This window comes from Meleagris gallopavo, chromosome 4 (genome assembly GCF_000146605.3).
Source record: "Meleagris gallopavo isolate NT-WF06-2002-E0010 breed Aviagen turkey brand Nicholas breeding stock chromosome 4, Turkey_5.1, whole genome shotgun sequence".
Classification (NCBI taxonomy): Eukaryota; Metazoa; Chordata; class Aves; order Galliformes; family Phasianidae; genus Meleagris; species Meleagris gallopavo.
This window is the reverse complement of record NC_015014.2, coordinates 10,860,362-10,880,179: the sequence shown is the minus strand read 5'-3', so window position 1 is coordinate 10,880,179 and position 19,818 is coordinate 10,860,362. Positions and strand designations below refer to the sequence as shown.

Below are 19,818 nucleotides of genomic sequence, written 5' to 3'. Positions count from 1 at the left end.
AAAAAGGTCAGGTAAACTAGGAAATTAACTCTGTCCTCATTGCCCTGTCAAGGTGAAACGGCAGCATTTTTCTCTGGGATAATAATGCTGTGGGGAATAGAATAGAGTGGAGTAACAGCAGAAATGAAGCTTGAGGCTTCATGGAGCCAGCCACAGAAAGGAAAAGAAAAGACTGAAGACAAGCAGGAAGTAAAATGGGTTAGCACAAACAGTTTCTTGTGTGGGTTGGAAGAAAAACAAAAAACAAAAACAGAGAAAGAAAGAAAGTGTTGCTATATTATTATGATAAACAAAAAAACGAGCAAGGATGAGTCTATGGTTTTTTTAGTTGAGTTTCAAATTTGGACTCTGAAATCCATTTCTGGTGTTTGACAGTTGTCCCATACGTTGTCCTTCTGCTGCCTATTAAATTTGTATTGTTTTACACTGAGTGACTCCACATCATCTGTGCTGAACTGTGGATAGCAGTGCTGATGAAGGCTACATGTAGCAAGAGTGAGAGAAGAAAGCTGGAGAGGAGGGGAAAGCTTGAATGCTGCAAAAACATACAACATCTTGATGTGCTGTTTTTCATGTAGCAGTTGATCGGGAATTGTTTAGTGTTTGGCAGACATTCATGTTTTCAGTGTCTGATCTATTGGCATCAGCGAAAGGATATAAATGTACATTATTCACGCAAAAGACCTATGCCGCTATTTTATGGTGACTTAGTAAAGGTCTTGAAACCTGACTTGTATGCACTGTTACCTAGCAACATGTTATAAAGTCACTGGGGGAGTGAGATGTATCTGTAATTTTGTATGTGTGCATATTTGGTTGAAAATGTTCTGCCAGTCACCAAGTTTACTACACAAGGAGAGCAATGTTAAAAGGAAAAGAATTTCTTTTCTCCTGAGATTTATATTGTTTTATACATTTAGCTCGTGCTTTCCTCCATATAGTGCACATAAATTTAGAGTGAAGTAAAAGTAATTCTCTTTTAGCAAGTTGGCTAAGTAATAGCTGCATTTTTTTTTAAACTGCTTGCTGTGCTGAACCAAGAGATTTCTTTATTATGACACACTCTTCTTAGGCCCATCAGAACTTCAATTATTGGCCTTACCTTCTCAACGATATAAATCTTTTGACATTGCAAATTGTATATGCCAGTTGTAACAGCCAACACAGATTTGTCGAGACCGTATTATGTCAAAACAATCTAATTTTCTTCTCTGACAGGCCTTGTGGCTAAGAAATAAGGAGTAGAGAGATATCTAGGCTTTTAGAATTTGGCATTTATTCTTATTGAATATTGATGGTTTAAATGAACATTTATTTTTCCTTGCCTATGTTTATTGTCCCTCTTTCTTCTTGATTAGTTTGAGTATGTGCATCTCTAGTTTCATGAGAAACCGTGGGAGCAGGTTGGTTTTCATTTCTGGGCAATTTCAGCCCCTTCTTTTCCAAGTGTCTGACCCTGGGTGTGTGCTTGCCTCCCTTCAGAGCCAGCAGTTGTGTTTTCCAGTGCTATCTTGGAGCAGAAATTTAACAGGCATATCTGAGGTGGAAGATGGTACAAAACTGGTGCTTCTTAACTATTACTAATTTTAAAATTAAATCTTATCTTATCATGACTCTTAATATTATTTCTAATTGTGCAGTACTTTTCTAGTCTAAGAAGCTGCTATCAGGTGACTGGAATACAGTGTGCTGAGAGTAGGTTGCAGTCAGAAGACAAGGGTTGCTGACAAAAGAGATCTGGAGGAAATGGGCAGCTATTCAACAGAAAATTGCAAGAATGACTAGCTAGTCTTTTAGGAAAGAAACGGGAGTTAATAACATCACACTGTTGCTCAAATGTTGATCATTTGACTGGGATGTATAAGGAGTAAAATGGCCCCAGAGAAAGAGCTGCTCTTCTCAGTCTTGCTAAAGAGCGTGGATGATTAGAAGGACTTCAGAGGAGAGCAGCAGAATTGACTGGCAGTTTGGAGAAGGTGTCCAGAGAGGATGGATGAAAGGGAGTGAGGTTGTGAAACCGGTCAAGAAAGCTAAGGAGAATCATTAGTAAGCTGTTACTGCCTCAAAATGTTTGTTGAAGTGGATAAAGAGGAATGATCTGTTGGCGATTCATAATGACTGGGATAAAAAATAGCAGGTTTGTATTACTGTAGGTTTTAAGTTGGCATTAGAAAAACCTTTCAAAACTTGAGGTGGTTAAACTTCCAACTGTTCAGAGAGATTGCAGCATCTCCACCACTGGAGGTTTGTAAAAGATGGTTAGATAACTTCTAGTTGGATGTGATTGCTCAGGTATTAGGCAGTAGTGAATTAGACAACATGAGAAACAGCTACAGGAAATTCAAGCTGAACAAGTAGTGAGCTGCAGAGAGGCAAAGGGAGGAAAAAATTTATAGATGTTCAAAGTTGGATCTGATTTTGAGATGGCCATAAAAGGACTGTGCTCAAAATGGCTTCTGAAATTTTGATTTAGAAAGGCTTAGGGGATCTCTAGAATCAGAGAGGTAGAGAAATATCAGAATAAGTGATCTGAGATCTTTTTGCCTTTTTTTCCTAAGTTTATGCCATTACGTGTCGCAAAAGTTGAAAGATGCATGTTATCTGAAATGAGGCATAATACAAATTGTAAAACTAAAAATAAGAACAAGCGTAGAAATCTTTACCAGATTGCATTCTCTAGGTTCTACTTCAAGGTAAGAGATGCTTTTACGTTCACCAGCAATTGAAAAGGATTTTCTGGAACTTTATTTAACTTTGAAAGGGTTATTGCTTAGAAAGAGAATTAGCTGATTACTCTTAACATTAACTCTATGCATGGGCATATCATTATGTTTAAACCTCCCCCGCTCTTATTTCAGTGGGATTACCTCTATGCTTTAAGTTGCCCTTTGCTGTTTCAGTGCTTTGCCAGAATGTTTTGCTCCCCCAGTCCACAAATTCTTTGTAACTACATTCATGTCTTAATTTGCAGAGCATTTGCTTTTCCTGTTTTAAAAGTTTCAGTGATAGACTTTATACAGCACATCTCTTTAAATTCTGATGCCCTTCCACCCACTTCTAAGGCTTGTTTTCTTTTTAAATAAAAAATAGCTTTCACAGTGATCCAAATTACCATGCCCACTGAACTCTAGTGAAGCTATTACAGTGCCAGTGTTATGTGCAGCAGTTTCTTTTCATAACATTCGAAAATAAATGGAACCCATCAAAATGAATGTGACTCTTGCACTATTGATCTCAAAGGAATTCTATGTGGAAACAGTAATTGTAAGGCATACTTCATTCCCAGCCTCTCTCCCCAACTTCTCTGTGTTCAGCAAGTGCATTACTGTGGAAAGCACATCTCTTCATCTTCTGACGTTGTGTGTCATCACTTGTGTCCTGCTTCTACCATTTGCTTTATGTTCCCCAAGTTACTTGCAAGGAGAAACTTTAATATACAAAGGCTGAAGGAGAGATAGCACGTTGCATTTGGGACTGTCTGTGTTAAGCAGTGAGAAACTATGGTTTCTCCCAGGTTAAGTCCTGTCTGATGTCACTGTTGTGTGACAAGTCAAATCTTTGTTTTGGAAAGTAATGCCACTGTGGGATTTTGGTGACTGTCCAAAAAACTTAGGTTCTGCGTTCTTGTTTCCTTAGCTGATTCCATTGATGGCGCAAAAGACTGTAAATCATCAGCTGCATACAAAACATTAGTAGATAAACAAAGTAATCAGTTTATCCATTATGTTTGCCTTTTGAAAAATACTGCATTCTTTAAAGGTAAAACAAGTAACTTGAAATGTTGCAGCGCTTGTCGTTGCCTGAGCTGGCTGGCTTGAAGACTTGTCATAACTGATGTATTTGTGTAGCAGGTTCCAAAAAGCAGGCTGCCTATTTTTGGTTACACAGTTTATGCCAGAATATAAAATTTCAATTAGATTATGTAAGCAAACAGGACTGGCAATTATTCAGCCATATCCTTACTTTAAGAATACTGCAAATTCTATAATGTTGCTATTAGAGCAAATACCCCTGATGTCATCAAGATCTCCTTCAAGTGCCTCTCTCCATTTTCATACATTTCTATATGGACCTTTGATTTAACATGAAACTGAAAAAGGACAATAGTACAACTAATTAAAAGCTGGGCAAATGAAAGCTTGTACTAATCTTTGCCACTTACATCGCCATCATTCCTTTTCAGCAACTGCTAGTCTTAATACCACTAAATTCTTGGATGTCTTAAAATCATATGCACCTTATGTCATGTATTGCAGAAGTACTTACAGTTTAGTAAGATAAAGTGTTGTAGGCTGTAATTCAATTGTTTTAAATACAATATAACAAATTGCTTTTTTTTTTTGTTATGTGTAGTCAGCCCAGTACAACTTGAAAGAAAAGACGACCTCAATATGACTCTGGACTGGACCAGTTCTGTGTTTACTATTTTTTTTAATTATCTGCACAAACTTCTGTATTCAGGGACAGTTAGACTGATGGGTCCTTTGCTTTCCTGATTACACCATTACTCTGGGTTGAAGTCTTAGCTCATGAGCATTCCTGTGAGAGCTATCTAAAATGGGAATTGAAGATATTAGTTCAGTCATCTCTGATTATTTTGTTTCTATCTTGTTTGTTGGTTGTTTTTTTTTTTTAATTTTCTTAAATATAAAAGCTATTCTGGTGGCATTTCTCTTTTTCTGTTTCTGTTCCTTTGTAGAGAGAAGAAATTTCCATGGTGCAAACAATTATTTCCTATCAGCAACAAATTTGCCTTCCTCTTCCCATTCCGTTCCTTTTCTCCTGCTCCCCCAGGAGTTTACATATTCTGCTGTTATTTAGATTTTTATCCAGACAGGGGAACATGGTCTTAGATATTGCAGTCTTGTTAGCAAGTGGGTCTTTGACTGCATACCATACATCTTAGAGCATGGGGGTACGGTCCTGTGGGTACTATGACAATTTGCTGAATTCCTCCACTCCACTTGGACTAGAACATTGTAGTATTCTGAGGTGACAGCAGGACTGGTCATTCCCCAGTGCTGGGTCTCATTTTGTTTGAATGTAGTTCCTTAAATGCAAAACAGCTGTAGAGAAGATCCGGATAACAAGCTGACCTTTTCTGAGCTTCTGCTTACACAATTTCAATGTACTTAAGCAGGATAATTTGGAAGACCTCATATTTTAAGTGGTCTCTAGAAACCCTGAGTTGGCAAATTTTGATATCATTGTACTCGTGATCATCTATTCTGTTATTCTACTGCTTTGATTAAAAAAAAGAAAGCAATGCTGAATGTCCTTTAGCCATAAGTAGCTTCCCATTCTCTTCCTTGGAGCCCAGTATGCTAGTTATTTGGTTGAAGGCAGAGCAGAGGGCATTGCAAATGGCATGCAATTGAGTTACATTCCCATGAGGGGTAAGTACAATGAGGTATTCTCTTGGATAGATCAGCACTTTGGGCCGAAAGCACTAAAAAGAAATGAGACCGACTAGATTGCCCTGCTAGAAGAATAGTATTTCTCCTTGTAGATGGCCTCTATGTGTAGTATGTTGAACATAATTTATCAGCCCATTGGATTTTAGTCTGGAGAGACTCCAGCAGATTCCATTTGCATAGATTTTTTTGCAAAGCAATTTGCTCACCAGTGGCGGCTTCTGCAGCATTTGTACCCCTCACTCAGTTCTTGAGCATCCTCAAACAGAAGCTATAATCTCCGTGCAGAATGCCTACACCTAAGTGCACACGTCAAATATTTGAGTGAAAATAGAAGAAGACTCAGGTCATAAGCTTTATTGACCACAGGAGGATTGATGCCCAGCATCAAGGAAATGTGTCTTCTGAATACTGTGGAACCAATCTAATGAAGGCCTTTGGCTCAGTGTGTCATTCAGATGCTCTAGCTGCATTGGGGCATGGATAAAATTCTGTTCTTTCTTCAGATAGCTGTGCTGTGATTCTCTTTATGGCAGGTCTGACTATAATTTTAAAAGTTCAGTTTGAAGTGCGTTTTGGAATGTGTCCTCACCTTCCCCTTTTTCTTCAGCTGTGAGCGTCCTGCTGTCTCTCACCTTTGTATGAGAGAGTCACTGTGATGGTGCAGCAGTGTACTGTGCCATTAGAGATTTTCAGCAGAGCTTTTGACTCAGGCTGTCATGGCCTCCTCTTATGTTCTACTATTTTGTTGTTGAATAATTTTTTTATTTTTTCTCTTCTTTTTCTTTGCTCAAGTGGAAAGGTGAACAACTCCTTGCTGTTTGTAACTTGCAAATGAAGCAATCAGCCCATTTTTTTCTTTTTCAATTAAAAATGTTTTTAGTATGTAGAAATTCTCAGTGAGTGGACTGATACAGTTAGCAGCTTCTATCAGAGTCTTTCAGATTAGTGGCAGATGCCCATGGCTTTTCTTGTGGCATTTGGCAGTTTGAGAAAAGTGTTAAAACTTTAATTTTCTGCTTTGTCAAATGGATCAAGTGATCCCAATTTCCAGGCAGATAAAAAATATCAACTTGGAATCTTCTTTGATCTGTTTTTTTTTCTGGGTATGGAATGAAATGGAGCGAATGGGGAATTATCTACCCTCCCCGAGAGTCTGCTGCCTATTGGCTGGGTTTTCTGTGTTGTTCATCCCTCTCACTGTGCATTTCTAAATTAAATTACTGCTTCAGTCTGCAGGCATTGCATCCTTCAGTCTGTTCTCATTGCGATTCAGGATGAATAAAAGTTACCAACAAATTAAGTATATGTACGTGTATCTATTTTTGTATGCAGATAGATGATGTTATTCTTTCTGGGGAGTAATAATTTTGTAGTTCAAAGATGCTTTAATAGAATTCAACATCATCTCTTTAATCCTTGTCTAGTTCCAGTTTTTTAAAAGATCTTTCATTCAGAAGTTTGTTCTTTTTTTACTGTTTGTTTGTTTTTTAAATTGCTCTCAGCCAATTTATTTCCCTTATTTGCAATGATTTTTTATTATTATTATTATTTTTACATCTGTTTACTTACTGTTCTCCCTAATATAACCAATGGATGCATCATTGTTGCTCTTACCCATTTATTAGGAACACTGTACGTAATTGTTGGATCCAAGATAGGGTAGAAGCAAGGGCAGTTTATGTGCTTTGCTGTGGTTTGGTTTTGCTTTTGTCTCTAGTTTTGAGTGATTCCGATAGGCTGGACAGCCCCCCCTCCTTTTTATTTGTCTACTGAAGTTCCATTTATATTGGAATGTACTTTAATGTGTATCAAGAAAAAGGTCCCATGATTTGATGCAATGGTTTTGAAACTGATATAGTAGTTGTCTGGTTTTATTTGGTTTTGTTATCCTGGGAAAGAAAAGTGAGATTAAAAAATCTTCTGGTGTCTTTTGTTGTTTTGTTTTGTGATTTGTCTACAATTTAGATGTTTGAATTTTTTGGAAGTACGGTCAGTTAAGCGAATGTGCTGTCAGTTAACAGAACAAATAAAAATCAACTTCTTTCTCAGCTTATTAGTTTTGTCTATGGTCCAAACATCACTCTTGGGTTTCTTTTTTCCTCAGGTAACATTACCTAGTATTTATCATTAAAACTCCTCTGGATTGTAGACTTTGACTGCATTTTATATTTCTCATAGGTGAAGTCAGGCAGATGTACTGTGACAAACAGAACGTACAGATCTCGTGAAGAGCTCATTTAGACTACGAATTCTGTGCTGGCAGATCTGTTCTCAGTGTAGCTTTAGCGCTGATATCCTGCATGGTGGTTCAGAGATGTTAGGGAGCTCGTGGCATTGTATGCTGTCAGAGTAGGAGAGCTGATATAGGTTAGGAAGATAAGGAATGAAAGAGGTGGGAAAGGAAGGAAACTTGGTACCTTTCCAAAATTAGTTTGCATATGTCACTGTCACAAAACTGCTTAAGCTCTGTAATGACCTACCTTCACTTGTTGGTTCTCTGAGCTCTCAGTCTTTGACTTCATCCTATTAGAGTTTGAGAATAGCCTTTGGATGAAGGAAATGGAGGTATCACTTGACATCTGCTTGGGTTCAGACTGCCATTGAGTTTTGGGTGAGTGCTAAGAGTGTTTGATAAATGCTCATTTCCTCCAGGCGTGCCCACTTTTTTTCTTGTGCTATCTTCTATCTGGAGGTGGGGGTTACTTTAAGTCCTTTGTCTCTGCAAACTAGGGCCTGACCAAAACAAGTTCCTAGCATAAGTCTGTGCTATTACGTAAGTATAGTTACAGTGGTTCTACTTGCATGTAGATGTTTTACATTAAACTTTATGTGGCTTTTGGTGGACCCTGGTGAATGGATACAACCTTACTCTGATCTGTGTATGTATGTATGTATGTTCAGTATCACCTCTGTTTTTTAAATAGGAAAATTGTCTGCTGCCCAGACTTGGCTCTAGTGCTTCCTCTGCCTAATTTATTTAATGGGCAGAAACATAGCAGTCTGCACTCGTTAAGGATTGTTCTTGGTGTGTATGCTTTACTTCTTCACTCAGAGTCATGCTTCCCTTATTTTCTGCTGCAATTTAAATTAATGCCTTCTTGAAATGAATGTGTTCAAAAGATTTTTCTCCAGAGTCTTCTGGGTTCAGGAAGAATGCTTTGTAACAGTTGCACTCTGCTCCTGGTGGAGGCATTTTTCATACTTGCAGCAGTTGGAGTGGCTTATTTTAAAGAGGAAAGCCTGCAGAAGGTACTACAGCAGAAAAGAGTTGGTTTTTCTTCGGTGAAAATTCATCACCACAGGTCAACCTCTGGAACAGACCGAGCTAAAAAGACGATGTAGAAAGCAGATAGACTTTTTTTTTTTTTTTTTTTTTTTTTAAGTACCTTGATAAAGTTAAGGTTGGTTTGAGAGCTGTAATCTGTATTTTGGCGAATTAAAACATGCTTCCATGTTTTATATTTCTGCTTGTTTGGTTTGCTTTGGTTTTTAAGGGAAAAAATAATTCCTACTTCAGGTAAAACTGCTTATTGTTCATACTAAAAACTACATGTATGAACTGATTTCACTTCTGAAACAGCAAATAGTGCCAGTGTGTGTGTACAGGTTGCGTATGTGCTTGCAGTGTGTACCACTTCAATCTTGATGGTGAGCATGTTAAATGGGCTGCAGAATTCAGATACTTTAGGTTTCAGATATGGTTGGAGTCAGATTTTGGGGGAACTGCTGAGAAGTAGAGTATCTTAGGAAATAAGCCAGGAAAGTGAGAGGCCAGAGAGTGGATAGGAAAGAGTGAAGTGGGAGAGGAAATAAATCAAGGGCTTAAACCAGTGACCTTTGCTAGAATATGAGTTGGTATGACCTGTCGGTACCCTGCGCCTTCTGTTGGGTGTTACTGTCCCCATAGTATGCCATTTGCTCAGCTTTTACTGTCCATGTCACGGGTTTGTAAAACAGCTTCCTGCAGCAGGTAATATACGTTGACTTGTAATACCTGCTGTGTCCAGTAAGAAGCGTTGTGGAGTGCTTCTTTCCTGTGTGGTCTGACTGAGGTTTGATAGGAGTCGTAAAGGTAGACAGTGGAATATCAAGTGGAAGGAGGAAAATACGTGGGAGAGAAGAGAAAGGTGGTGAGGTGGATGCTGAGAGAGCTTAGAGAACAAAAAGGGGATGATGTTCTGCCTTTAGTGTTTGTGGAGATGAAAGTTTAGAGAGTGAGAAAGATGTAAGCTCATCGGTTTAGAGCACTGAAGCAGTAATCCGCCCTGTGTTTCTGGGAGTTTAAAGTGAAATTTTGTACACAAAAAAGCCACTAACAACTGACAGGAGAGGAACATGGTCAGAAATAAAGAATTAAAAACTTGTGAAAAATAATGCAACTTGTTTATCCTCCTGTTAGTCATACGGTCAGCTGATGAATTTATTTTGTGTGGTTTTGGCAGTATTGTCTAAGAGGTGTTCTTGGTTTTATCCCTTTGGCCAAGTGTAGTTCAAAGGATCCATCACTATATAGGGGTATCTGAAAGACCACTCGAGAACAACAGAGTTGGATGTGCAGGTTTTAAACACCCCCAAGATTTCTGTATTCTTTTCTGAGAAGCTGCTTACATGGAGTATTTGAAAAGGCTATTTTAAACTTGCTTTCTTTCTTTTTTTTTAATGGATGTAAAACATGAAACAGTCCTCTGATAGCATCTACCAGTGCAGACTTGTCTAATAAATATCTCTGCTCTTAACTAAGATACCAACTTCCAGGATCTGTGATTTTGTAGTTGTTTTTTTTTCTGTATGCTCTTCTTAGTTTTCTGATTTTTCTACTTTCATCTCGTCTCTTTTTCACACACTTAAGATCTCAATATTTAGTACCCATGGGCTTTGCCAAATTTGCCCTTAACTGTGATGGTATTTGAACTTCCATCCAGCCTATAGAAGATGTACAAACCAATGGCACTGTGGGATGCTTTTTGTTGGAGTAGGGACGAAAGAAAGAGTTGAATGTTTTCTTGAACTCTGGTAATATGCAGTTTTTGTGTTTCAAAGCTGTCCCTTGGTACAAAAGATGCAGGTGTTGACCTCTTGAATGAAGCATCTTTGAATGCTGTTTAACATTCTTGCTTCCAGTACCTGCACTAGCTTTTTTTAGGTTGTGGTTCTTCCTGCTACTAGTTGTCCTATGATAATATATTAGACACCTTGTTAAGTCGAGCTTGTTTCCTTCTTCTGACAGCTGCAAATCAAAAAGAGCCCTTGACTCCAAAGTTCAAAGTGAAAGACGAGCCTAAGGATGAAGAAGCTGCAAGTTCAACCTTGTCTCAGTCCAGCTATGTGTTCAGCCAGGAATCTGAAGCCTCAGCTCCCAGTGCGCCTAAGGAGAAACTCAAGCCACAAGAAGCACAGGCAAATATGATGAGGCAGGACATATCAGTCAAGGCAGCATCTGAGCTCCTCATGAAGCTCTCAGGTGGGTATTTAATAACATTCAACTTCTTGATATTTTTTTAAAGTAGGCTGACTGGCCTACTGCACAGAAGAAGTGGTAAGGTTCAGTAGCAAGGGAAGGAACAAATAAAAACATCTATCTACACAAGGTTCATATACATAAGACAACTTGGTTTGTTCTGTCACCATAGTATCTAATTATCTGTGTTCTGCACAGATTTCACTGGTCTTCAAATTAATGACTATGGGATAAGTCAAAAGAAACTGTGCCTTAAAGCTGTCATTTTTAAAATGTACCAAAACATGTTCATACCAATTTATTCACATTTGTGTCACTTCATTAACATCATAAAAATGTGTATCTGTACTGAACTAACTGAACTATATCTGATACAGCTCTAAAAATGGTAGGCTTTTAAAGCCTTTTATTTTTTCCTGACAGTATCTTATACTCAAAATTGGGAGAAAAAATAAATGAACTGAGAACACTTGTACTTGCCTACATTGCCTTAGTAATACAATGTTCTGTCAGACAGTTAGACAGTATGCATATGTATACACGTAAGTACTGTTGTAGCTGAAGGGAGTCAAATAAAACTGTATGTTCTGCTAATTATGCTTTATCTAACTGTTAGACTGTTAGAATTGATGTTTCACTTAAAGGAAAGTAGAAAGTTTGAATTTATACACACTGGGAACAGGTCTTTATGATGAAAAGGATTTGGACTTCTAATACACTTCAGTTTTTAGTTCCAGGAAATAAACGCTGGTCTCGGAGGCTAGGATTCATACTTCCCCACCTAAACTGGATCAGCTGGCTTTTAAGGCTTAACCAGAATTGTGCAGGACTTTTTTCTTTTTTCTTTTTTTCTTTTTTTCTTTTTTCTTGTTATTACAGCAACTTCTGAAATTTCTAGCAAATCTATCTGAAATTATTTGTCTCTGAGCTCAAATTTGTACCTGGAAAGACTTCAATTGACTGGGATCTCTCACATGAATTCTAACATGTAATTAATTCACTCCTGCTCATACCTGTAGGTAAGAAGAATTTGAATCACTGGTTTGCAGGCCTCAGTGTTGATGGTGCTAAAAGTGCTTCCTGGATGTAAATATTGATCAGAGCAGATGTTCCCCAATTTTTCAAGCTCCCAAACACTAAACGTTTTGTCATAGATAAAGTGCATTCTTGCTACTGGTATTTGGTTCAAGTATTGTGCTCTCATAACAGAACTTTGTGGCCTAATGAATGTTAACCTATTATTTTATTTTTCTTGGTTCATTTAAATTAATATATATATTTCCATGAAGAAAGAGCTCCATAAGTTCATGATTTTTTAAATGTCTCAGAGACACTGTGGTTTTTGACACTGGATGTCGAATTCAGTAATAGCAGGCTGCGTTTAGTTTTAATACAGACTTTATTATATTAGAGCATTAATGACATAAATGTCTGTGGGTGAGATCTGGCATATATACGTTCTTGATCAGGTCTTCAGTCACTTTGGCTGGGAACTCCCAGTATTTAAGGGTCCTAGTAAGAAATAGACTAGTATAATATTTCACTTACGATCTCTTAGTGAGTGGGCAGTTTTTGCTGACAGTGTTTTGTCACTAGACTGAAAAGGAAAAAAACAGGATTTACTTGGGCACTATTGCTGAAATTGACATTCCAGAGTCAGCCAGTGGGTGGAGTTCTATTAACTTTATCACACGTACTGTTTTCAATTTGTACTTTTCTGAAGTACTGTCTGAAAGTGTAAAACACTAACATACAGTTAAATGTGGAATAAATATAAGGGGGGAATCTAAGATCAAACACCTTGATAGTACCTTTGGTGGGGTTTTTTGTTTTTTAATTTGTTTGCTTTATCTGATAGAATATTCTGAGATCACAACTGACATCCCAAATTATTTTAATCATCTTTTCACTCTGTTTTTAGTGATGTAGTATTTAAACAACTATTTATGCAACTATTTATTTCTGACAGAATAGCAGACATCCTGACATACATGTTTCTGTTACTCTCTAGCAATAATATTGCCAATTGTTGACAACTCATTTGAGTCTCTTGGGATTTAGGCATGTATCTTTCATGACAACGATGCACTGGCTTGTATTTTTCACTGGAAAATCTCGTTCCCAAAACAGTTGTACTGTGTTGCTAACTCTTAGCTCAGTTTATACAGATAGTGGAAGGCCTTTCTGGCTCAGGAACCTACTTTGTGTTACCAAGGTAAACTCATTTTTAAATCACCTGTCTCTTGAGAAGATAATGCAGAGACTTGTCCACTACTTGGAAATTATTCTAAATCTAGGAGAAAGTTGGAAGAATAGAAATGTTCTACTGAAATAGAATTTGAATATTGAACATTACTAGTTGTTACTGTGGATAGAAAAGTACAGAAACGAGCAAAAATTCACATGTGCAGCTGACTGCATTTCAGTTCTACTGCATAGGTTTACTCTTTTCTCTAAAAGCTAAAACGCTGTCAGAACACTTGCGTGTTTTTAGCAGCAGACAACCAGTGCTTGAGGTCAGGTCCTTATCCTGGATATTACTTCAGTGGAGTTGGACTTTGTCTGAAGATGTTATGCCCTTTTGTACCAGTTTTCTGGTGTACTGGTTCCACTTGAATTTACATCTCCTACCTCACAATTCATAAGCTTGATGCATAATCAAGACATCACATTTTGAACACTTCTTCCAAAGAATAATGTCATTTCTAGGGCATATCTTGGTAAAACTCATTTCCATCTGTCCAGTCAAAACAAAACTTTGTAACAACTGATTTGGTATGTTAAAATAAATAGAGCACCCATTTGACAATGATCTTTGTGGGTTAGCAGTTTCAGCGTGAGTATTGATCTTCAACCTACATTTACAGAAGAATGTAAAAACTGCCATGTTTTATACAAATGTATAAAGGTGAGCTGTGAATGCAGTTCATTACTAAGTCTTCACTGAAATGAGACAGAATGGTACCCTGATTGATTTGAGAAGGTAGAGAAGTGGAGCAAATCGCGCTCTCATCTCAGCCTAGTAGAGCATTGTTCCTGCATGGTTTTAAATTCATCTTAAATATTGCACAAAATCTTGTAAGAAATCAAAGTAATGTATTTCAAATGCACCTAAACCAGCTTTCTGCACTCTTTCTTACCAGTTCTCTTTTATGGGAAAGCTGATTTAATTCTCAAATTGTTTAGCTAAGTGATGCACCCAGTGATCTCTGATCAGTTTTATGCTCACAGTCTTATAAGATGAAAGGTAGGTTCCAGAGGAGATTGAGATTTAAAATAAATGTTTGCATCTACATCCTCACATTATAGTTTAAAAGCTCATTATTTTATGTATTATATATATTATGTATTATATTTCAGAAGCATATATTCCTTTCCCTTCTTGTCCAAAAAGGGATGTGTAGCTGGAGGTATATAAATTCTGTTCCAGGTACTAACATTTTATAAGTAATATTTTACCCTAGTGCCTTGAACTATCACACTGATAAGTCTGTCTTCCCTAGAAATGTTGTCTGAATCCCATTTGCCTTAATTTCAGCTGTATCTTCTTTGTGTGGTGTAGTGATTTTGCATTTCTGTAGTAACCTAGGTCCTTTTGCTCTTCTTTCAGTGGATCAATTCCAGATATACGGCAGCTATCCTTGTTATCAGTACCAAATCCATGACCTTCGCAGACTCAGTTCCTTTGGATTTTTCTGTACTTCAGTACTCAGGTCACAGTGCTTTTCGTAATACACCGATTTCCTAGGACAAACAACGTGTCATAATTTTTGGGTTATCGGTAGTTGAAATTAATGCATGTTTATTTCTTGACAAGGATGTGAAATAATATCTTGTATACAGTTAGTTCCAAAGCCGTCTTTGATGAACTCTCTCTATTTTACTTAATTTTACGACAATTCAACACTCAGCACAACTGCTTGCTGTGGGTTTTACTTTTTCTTTTGATTGTTTACTCTAATTTCCTCCGTAATGCCTCATAATAAGTTTTGTTTGCCACTATATCTTAGGTTCAATTGAAACCGCACGGATAGAAAAAGGAAAATAAAGAAAAGAGGATTGTGCAATTCTAGCATAAGTTGAAGGCCAGAAGACCCCACTGCTATTGCCATTCTAAAAATGACCCATTGAGTTTTAGGATGCAGTACAATGAAGGACTGTCTGAGAAGACTCTAAACTAGCTCATACCAAAGCCACTCCAGTCACACCAGCGTAGACTTAAAGAGGAGCTAAATGAGAATATCTTTTTTAAATTTTAAGTAGAAGTGCTTCCTTGTGCTTGTGTGGCTCAAGAGCTGACGATGCTTCATGAAAGCTTAGGTAGCTTTATGCTTCTTTATGCTTAGCTATCGTCAGCAGCGTGAATTAGAAATAATAAAAAGGAGTTTGTGGCTGGTAAGCTGTTTTTCTTAGCAGTCACAAAATCTTTCCAGGTTTAGTGCGTTGTGTTGGTGAGGTTTTTTTTGTGGTTTTTGTTGTTGTTGTTTTATTGTTACAATGGTAAAGAAAACATACACGGTTACATTTCCTGTGTGTGTGTGTGTGTGTGTGTGTGTGTGTGTGTGTGTAGTAAATTAAGTGACTCATAAACTAGTTGTCTTACGTGTGTATATATATATATATTTTTTTTTCTTAACTTGGTGAGCTGTTTTGGGAAGTACTTGTATGGAGCTGGACTGCTGTCTTTGAGGACAACTGTTGTCAGAACTTTTTAAGTGTGTCCATCCCTAGATTGCAGGGGAGTTGTTAAGCACTTTCATCCCTGCTTGGAATACCTTGATAGTAGAGGTAGGGGTGAAAACTGAGAGAAGGTTTTTGTTGCTTGGTCTCTAAATGGCTCATTAGAAGGCTTTGGGCAGCAGTAGGTACTTCTGTAGAAGCCCAGATAAGTAAGCAGAGAAGTGTCTGCCCTAAAATAAGACTTTCTTAGCTAGAAATGGTATGGTAAGCCATATAGCCAGACTGAAATCCACTACTTTTTTATTTTCCCCCCTTAAAAATGTGGAAATAATTGTGAATGGTTAGGTTGAAGCTTTATTTTAATTAAAGTATGGAAAAAAGATGCAGCTTTCTGCAAAGGTTCAGCTTGCTGCAGCAAAAACTAGACCAGGTCTGGGAGACTTTCATGAACTGAGATATGTTGTGATTCATTGCACATGCAGGCTTTTGATCAAATTATTTTTTATTTACATTTTGTGAACATGTCAGAAGGGTGGAGCAGCTCTCCTATGAAGACAGGCTGAGAACTTCTAGCAGTACTTAAAGTGGGCCTACAAGATATCTGGAGAGGAACTTTTTGCAAAGGGGTTTAGTGATAGGACAGGAGAATAAGAACTTTAAACTAAAAGAGGGTAGATTTAGATCACGAATAAAGTAGTAGTTCTTCACAGTGAGGATGGTGAGGTACTGGAACAAGTTGCCCAGAGAAGCTGTAGATGCCCCATCTATGGAAGGGCAGGTTGAATGGGGCTTTAAGCAGCCTGATCAAGGGGGAGCTCAATGGGAGGGTGTTCGAACTCATGAAAGGGAGGCTGGTACCAGATGGTCATTAAGGTCTATTCCAGCCCTAAACATTTTGTAATTCTAGGACTGTGTGAGCATTTGAGGGATTGGGTGTGTTCTGTAAGTAAATTCTTTCAGGTAAGCACCGTATTTCTAACATTCAAGTAGAAGGAACAGCAGATGCATGCTTCAATTTCAGATTTGTCTAGTGCTTTAATTTTATCTTTCTCTTTTGTCGTACATTTCTGTGAAACTGAGCCTTTAGTTGCAAAATTCTGTAACATGGGATTTCTGAGTTCCACTTCAACAAATATCAGCTGTTTTTGATTATTTTTTTTTAACGCAAGATCATCTTACATTGATTCAAGGCCCATTGACATTGTCTTATATAAAACAGCAGCTTGAAAAAATAGTAGCAAAATAAAGCATCAAGCACAGCACCCTAGGGAACGTCAGATGTTACTTGTTGTGTCTGTAGCAGAACCTTCAGGGCTCACCAACTGTTCCCTGCCTCTAAGGTTTTTATTTAAGCTGTTTTAGGGCATGTTTATTTCTAGCAAATCAGAACAATTAGCATAACAAAATGCCTGACTCTTCATACTGAAAGCTTCTGAAGTCAGTACAAGTTGACCCACTAGTTACCCTTGTCTGCTTGATTGCAGAAACTAGTACATGAGTCCAATTTATGAGACATATGGGAAAGACTTTCTCTTCTAAGTTGATTCATAAAGTTGATATGTAAAGCTGATGGACATTTCAGGATATACGAGTATCTTAGAATTTTGGTGGTAAGATAAGGTTTTAAATTAAACGATCAGAGGAAGCGTGAATGATTTAGCAATGTTTCACTTGATTTCTGGGAATGGAAAGTCATTGGGCTACTACAGTATCAGCAAAAAGAGGGGTTGTTTTTGTGTTTTTTGTTAATTCTGTTTGCTTGATTTTGACTCTCATCTCAAATAAGGTGAAATACATACTGTGCCGCATTTAAAGAGCATGTTTAGCATATCCCCTGAATTTAGGGCCAGTCGTAGTCTGCACGTAGAATACTGTAGTAGTTTGGAGTTCTCTATTGAGAATTCATAGAGGGTCTAGAGGAAGGCTGCTAAGATAATTAAGGTTTTAGGGTTCATGACCTGCAAAGAAGCACTGACAGAACTGAGCCTGTTTAGACTGGTGAGGGGAGACTAAAGGCGGATCAAATAACAGCCTGCAGGTACTTGAAGCAACTTAGAAAAACAGAGTTTAACTTTTCTTGGTAGTGGCAGATGGTAAAACACAGGGGCAACAGTTACCAGCTGCAGCTTCCAACCTTCAGATTGGAGGTTAAGAAAACTTTTCAGTGCCGCACTAGGGCAAGTGTTACCCAAAATGTAACTTTCGCTTGCTTGGAAGTTTTGAAAATTCTGCTAGATAAAAGTACAGCTGGTAGGTATCATCTAGTGTTGATGATTCAAGGAATAGTTATGTTCAGAGAGTCCCTCCAGAGTTCATCTACTCCAAACCTTTGCTTACTGCAGATTCAGCAATACTGTGCTGCTCGGGGTCTTGTTAAATTTTGGATATGTCCAAGAATGGTGAGCTCAAACCTTGACACATCGATGCATCGTTGACTTCACCAGTGTTTTGGCAATGCAGCTCTCTACTTAGTGGCTGCCCACTCTGTATTATTATGTACTTTGATTCTGTTATAAATGCAGTACTCCACGTTTTCCTTTCTTGAACTTCTGAGGTTTCTGTCAGCCCGTTTCTCTATGCTGTTGAAGTCCCTCAATGCTGTCACTGCACTGCAGTGCGGCACTGCCTTCCAGGATGTCCACCACTTTCCCCAGTTTGGAATTGCCTCTGAACTTCCTAGGAGTGCACTCTTCCACATCATCCAAGTTGTTAATAAAGCCATTAAGAACTGTCAGCTAGACAGTATCCCTGACTGCAACCCGCTGAGGTTAGGGATACAGCCCTGCTTCTGCCATCTTGCAGTTCAGTTATCCAGTCCATGTTACTAGTTTGGCTATAATGGTAGTTCAGTGGTATCGGTGGTGTAATGATGCTAAAGACCTAACAAAAGTTAAGGTAACAAAATCTGTTGCTCTCAGTCTGTCCATGTAGTCAGTTGTTTTGTCATAAGAGACTATCAGGTTTATCGGGTATGATTTGCCGTTGGGAAACGAATGCTAACTTTTTCTAGACAGTCTTGTTTTTCAAGGGCCTGAAAGTGGCTTCCTACAGGATTTGCTCTATAATCATTAAGGAGACATAGGTTAGGCTGTCAGCCTCTAGACAGAATTAAATATACTGCTGTTAGCAATAGTACTTGGGGGAAGTAATGACTAATGATTATTTGTCCACATTTTGAAGTACAAACAGTATTTGTATACAAATAAACTTAACTATTGCCTTTTGCATCAGTGAAAAGTGATCTTACTAGACCAGATGTAATGCCGGGGGCTTGTTGATTGTAGGTATACTGCAATGGAGATGGACTCAGCATTTTATTCCACAGTCCTAATCCCACTTGTCTGAATCAGAGAAGTTACTGAAATGTGGTTGTCATGTTCCCAGAGATGCAGGGATGGTGCATGGAAGTCTCTCCATGGCATATAATTTGTCAGTTTGTGTACTGAGTGACCAGGATGGCTGGTATACCTTGACAACATCTGCTCTGCAGTGAAGATTTAGGAATATTCAGTGTCTGCTGTTGGTCCCTCTTGAGTTCTAGCCCCGTTTCTACAACTGTGAGGCAGACTGAGTCTAAGGAAATGCTTAGGATTCGGAAAGCTTGCTTTCTCATGTGTATTTTGAATCGCGTTGTCTTACTACTAGATGTCATTGTGCATATTGGTGTGTATCTATGCAGCAAATGCAGACATGTAAATGAACATCAATGCTCATAACTTGAGCAGGTGCATATTTTAACGTTTGTTATTGCTGCTTCTTATTTTGTAAAATAAGTACTCTTTTTTCATATCTTCTGAAGTGCTCCGGAAGTCTAGAATTGAGAGGTAGTAAATAGTGCCAATAGTGGCTTTATTTACCATTGTGTTACAATATGTATTTGGTTTTAAGATATCTTGATCCAGTAAAAAATGAAATCTTATCCCAGTATTTCTAGTTACAGTGGATGTTTTATGTTACTTGCTTATTCTGTTTATCTTCTTTCCATTTCCATGTGTCTGATACAGGTATTGGATTCTGGTTGTCCCAGCTTTAAATGAAGTAGCTTGAATGAAGTTTTAGCTCTTCTAAAACTTGGTTATCACTGTCTGAGGCTGTAGAGGGGCATTGCGTAGGGGTAAACTTCATAGCCACTTTTATTGCCATGCATACCTGAGGTAACATTGTCAGGCCTTCAGGACTGAATATTGTACCCTGAACTTTTAGGTAGCACAATTATTGCTCTGTGGGGTTTGTTTTTTTGTTTTGTTTTGTTTTGTTTCTTTT

General features: G+C 38.0%; 1 protein-coding gene across 1 annotated transcript in view; it reads left to right on the top strand.

The window, feature by feature from the left end:
* The window catches only part of ZNF827 (zinc finger protein 827), a 79,065-nt gene that overhangs the window by 18,012 nt on the left and 41,235 nt on the right, over positions 1–19,818 (top strand). The window contains exon 5 of the mRNA XM_010709537.3: positions 10,645–10,878. Within this exon, the coding sequence (XP_010707839.1) occupies positions 10,645–10,878 (234 nt within the window). The remainder of the gene's footprint in view (positions 1–10,644; positions 10,879–19,818) is intronic.